At 58.8% G+C, this 3,448-nt stretch overlaps 1 protein-coding gene across 1 annotated transcript in view; it reads left to right on the forward strand.

The window, feature by feature from the left end:
* Positions 1-3,348, forward strand: part of H310_12850 (hypothetical protein) — a gene marked incomplete at both ends in the record, with an annotated part of 6,366 nt that extends 3,018 nt beyond the window's left edge. Inside the window, 2 exons of the mRNA XM_008880062.1 lie at positions 42-3,257; positions 3,325-3,348. Coding sequence (XP_008878284.1) covers positions 42-3,257; positions 3,325-3,348 — 3,240 coding nt within the window. The remainder of the gene's footprint in view (positions 1-41; positions 3,258-3,324) is intronic.
* Positions 3,349-3,448: the final 100 nt, after the last annotated feature.

A 3,448-nucleotide genomic window follows, 5' to 3' on the forward strand; every position in this document is an offset into this window, starting at 1 on the left:
CACGCGACGACGTGGTCAAGCTGGGCGTGGGGACGATGCAGCTCGCCATCCATGCCACGGACGAAACCAACGCATTCTTGTTCCAAACGCTGCTCTCTTCAACTCCAAGTTCGTGGGACTTTTTTGGGTGGATCTACTTGCTCGAGTGGGCCACCGGCGCACGCGAAGTCGTGTCGTTCGAAGGCGACTGGCGCATCCTACCGCTTGTGTCGGACAAGTACGATCCGATCATCAACGAAGCGCGAGCGTTGGAAGTCCCGAAGAGCGCGTGCCAGTACCTGTGGGTCGTGTCCGTCGTCGTCAGCGTCGTGTTGTTGTCGGTCGGCACCCTCGTGACTCTGTACAGCATGTACCTGCGCGGTCGCATCGTCGGGCGCAACCTATTTCGATTCAACCGTATCGTTGGCGCCGTGTGGCTCGGTCGACCGTTCCTCTTGGTGCGTGGGATGACAGCGGTCGTTGTCCTGAGCACGTCGCCGTTGATCTTTCGCGTCCACAACGAGTACACGCAGTTTGAGTTTGCTCCTCGGACGTTTGTCCAGAGCATGTTGGTCAGCGGCGAAGCGATGTGGATTTCGTACGTCGTCAACGACTTTTTGCTGCTGCTGACGCGCAACTCGCAGCCGCACTTTGCTCCGATCAGCACGTGCTTGGGGTGGCTCATCTACCTCGTGTACGACGTGTCGAGTCCGTACAAAGTCGAGGCCAACATCGACCGACGGTGCACCTTCACAATGCGCTACAAGCAGCTCCTCTGTGATAGTGGGTCGGTCGCCATCGGCGACTACACTCGTGCGGTCACGTACGTCTTCATTCAGTTGGCGTGCATCGCAGGAGCGTTCGTCGCCGTCCGGCTCTGGCAGTGCATCCGCCCTTCCCAGCCAAAGTCGTACAACGGCCACTTGTTGCTGTCGGGGACTGCGACCGCTTTCCTCCACAAGGAGACGCTCGCCAACGGGGCGTGGGTCGTTGATCGAGCGTCCTGTGTCATGTGCGGACTCATCACGGTGGGCAAGTTCATCTTCGACCTGAAGCTGTGGTTGTTGGTCGTGGATGCCAACATTGCCTCGCCAGTCAAGTGGGGCATGAAGATATTTGCGCCGCCCGAGCTCACCAACGACCTCGCCAAGCGATACGGCGACAAGCCATCGTCCGACACTACCACGGCCAAGCCACCCGTGAAGCCGCCAAACCGGCTCATGGTTGTCGTTGGGTTGGCCTATGTGTTTTCTACCATCTTCGGCAGTATCACGTACCTGACTTTGACGGCGACAAACATGGCGAATGACTTTTGGTGGGCCAATTTCAATGCGTCGAGAGAGCATGCCTACGTCACTCGTCTCTACAACCTGCAGCTCGTGCTTCAGCCTCACGGGGGCGAAGTCGCGTTGGACGATGCCCAGTTTGTTGATGCTGCGAACTACAGCATTTCCTTATCCAAGGCAGTGTCAGTGGCAGTGCCGCCGCTGTATGTGTCGCAGGTACTGACCACGGACGCAACGGAGATCGGTATGGCCGTCCGCGGCCTGCGCCGCATGGACGCGTGTCTTGCTCCGTGGATATCGGCCCAGTATTGCTGGCTCGACTTTGGCAAGACGTGGGAAATGGCCAACTCGGCCCAGCGCCAACGCCGATGCAACCAAAATTACACGACCAACGGCGCCGTGTACTTGGAGAGCGTGCTGCGCAATGTCGACGCGGACCAGCTTGACTCTTGTTGGGGCACATCTCTCGACATTGCGTTCGCGACTCCGCTCCGCGCGACCGACAAAGGACGGCAGTGGTGGGTCACGACACGGTCTGCCGATATTCCAGTGGCGGACGAAGTGGCGTACTGGCAGTCGGCTGGCGTCGCCACGTACACCGTCAACTGGCAAAACTACAAAACTGTCGGGATCATCGACACGTTCAACATCAAGAACGCATTCGGGTTCGAGTACCCCATGACCCTCAAGTACACGAACGGGTCGCTTCAGTTGACTGCGCAGACCAGTTTGAAGATGCACTGGACGTTAGCGTCCGACTTGTGGGCTGTCACAAGTGCGTCGAGCCTGATGGGCGGGGCCAGCTTGATCCGCGGGACGCCGACGTTTGCGTTTGCTTCGCGAACGATGGAGGACGTGCTCGTGCACAACGGCACCCTGCAGCAAATCAACCTCGAACAAGGGGCATATGCCACCTTCCGACGCACGATCGGGCCGTTTGGGTCGGTGGACCTCAAATACGTGGTCCCTCCTCGCTCCTTGACGGCATTTCTCTTGAACGTGCGGCAGACCATCGCAAGGTTGAATGTCGAAAACCCAGCGTTCAATCCAGGCTACGTTGCAATGGCAGCGTCGCTGAGTTTTGACTTTGCGCCAAGCACGTGGGTACGCCAAGGCTACAAGTATGCAGTGGGGGGGAACCTGTTGTGTGGCGAAATGGCGGCGCCGATCGGGTTGCGGGGCGGCATGGCGCTGTTTTCAGGCGCTGGGTCCGCTTGCAATTCTCCCATGGGTGAGTTCCTGTCGCCGAACACGATGGGCCGATTGGTAGCGACGGTTGGTGCCAACTTGATCGAGGGCAACGTGTCGACCAACACGTCGACGGCCGTGTGCGACCCCATGAAGGTTGCGTATGCAAAATGCGTGAAAGAAATGATCGAACAACCGCGCACGTTTCTTCTCAACGCGACGTACGTCGACCCGGCCGTGGTCGCGACGTGGACTGCCATGGCCAAGACAGCTCAACGAGACGTCACCGACATGAACGTCGTGATAGCTCAATTTGGCATTCCCGAGTGGGAGTCCACCGACATCGACCTCTTGACTCAAAACATCTTCGACCCGTCGTTCCCGGCCTTCCACTACGTCGGGTGGATCTTGGCCATTGACTGGGCCACGTCCTACCGCGACGTGATTTCGTTTCAAGGCGACCTGCGCACAGTCAATGTCCTCACCACACCGTCGTGGGATGTCGGGAGCCTCGTCAACCCATTGGAGATCCCCGTCAACGTAGCGTACTACATCCGATACGCGTGCTTATACGTGACGTGTATCATCATCTGCGTCGCGGTGCTCGCGATCATGTACCTCGTGGCGAACCGAGGGTACGTCGAAGGGCTGAACCTGTTCGAGTTGAATCGAGTGGCCGGGATCGTGTGGATCGGACGCACGTTCCTGTTCATTCGGAGTATCGCGGCCATCAGTTTGCTGAGCACGCAGGTGCTGGCGCTCGAACCGATCCACGACATGTGGCACTTTGTGTCGACGACGGCAGTGCGCGACGAAAGCACGACGGACCAAGCGATCCGGCACTTCAAGACGTTTCTCGCGGCCGGCGAAGTGTCGTGGCTCGTGTTTGTCCTGAACGACGTCCTCATGGTCGTCACGCAGCAGTACACGCCGGCGTACGTGTTCAAGTGCAACTTTATGGTGTGGGGTCTGTCGGCGCTGCTGTCGCTGGCGTC

This window comes from Aphanomyces invadans (assembly GCF_000520115.1).
Source record: "Aphanomyces invadans strain NJM9701 unplaced genomic scaffold supercont1.44, whole genome shotgun sequence".
NCBI lineage: Eukaryota > Oomycota > Saprolegniomycetes > Saprolegniales > Verrucalvaceae > Aphanomyces > Aphanomyces invadans.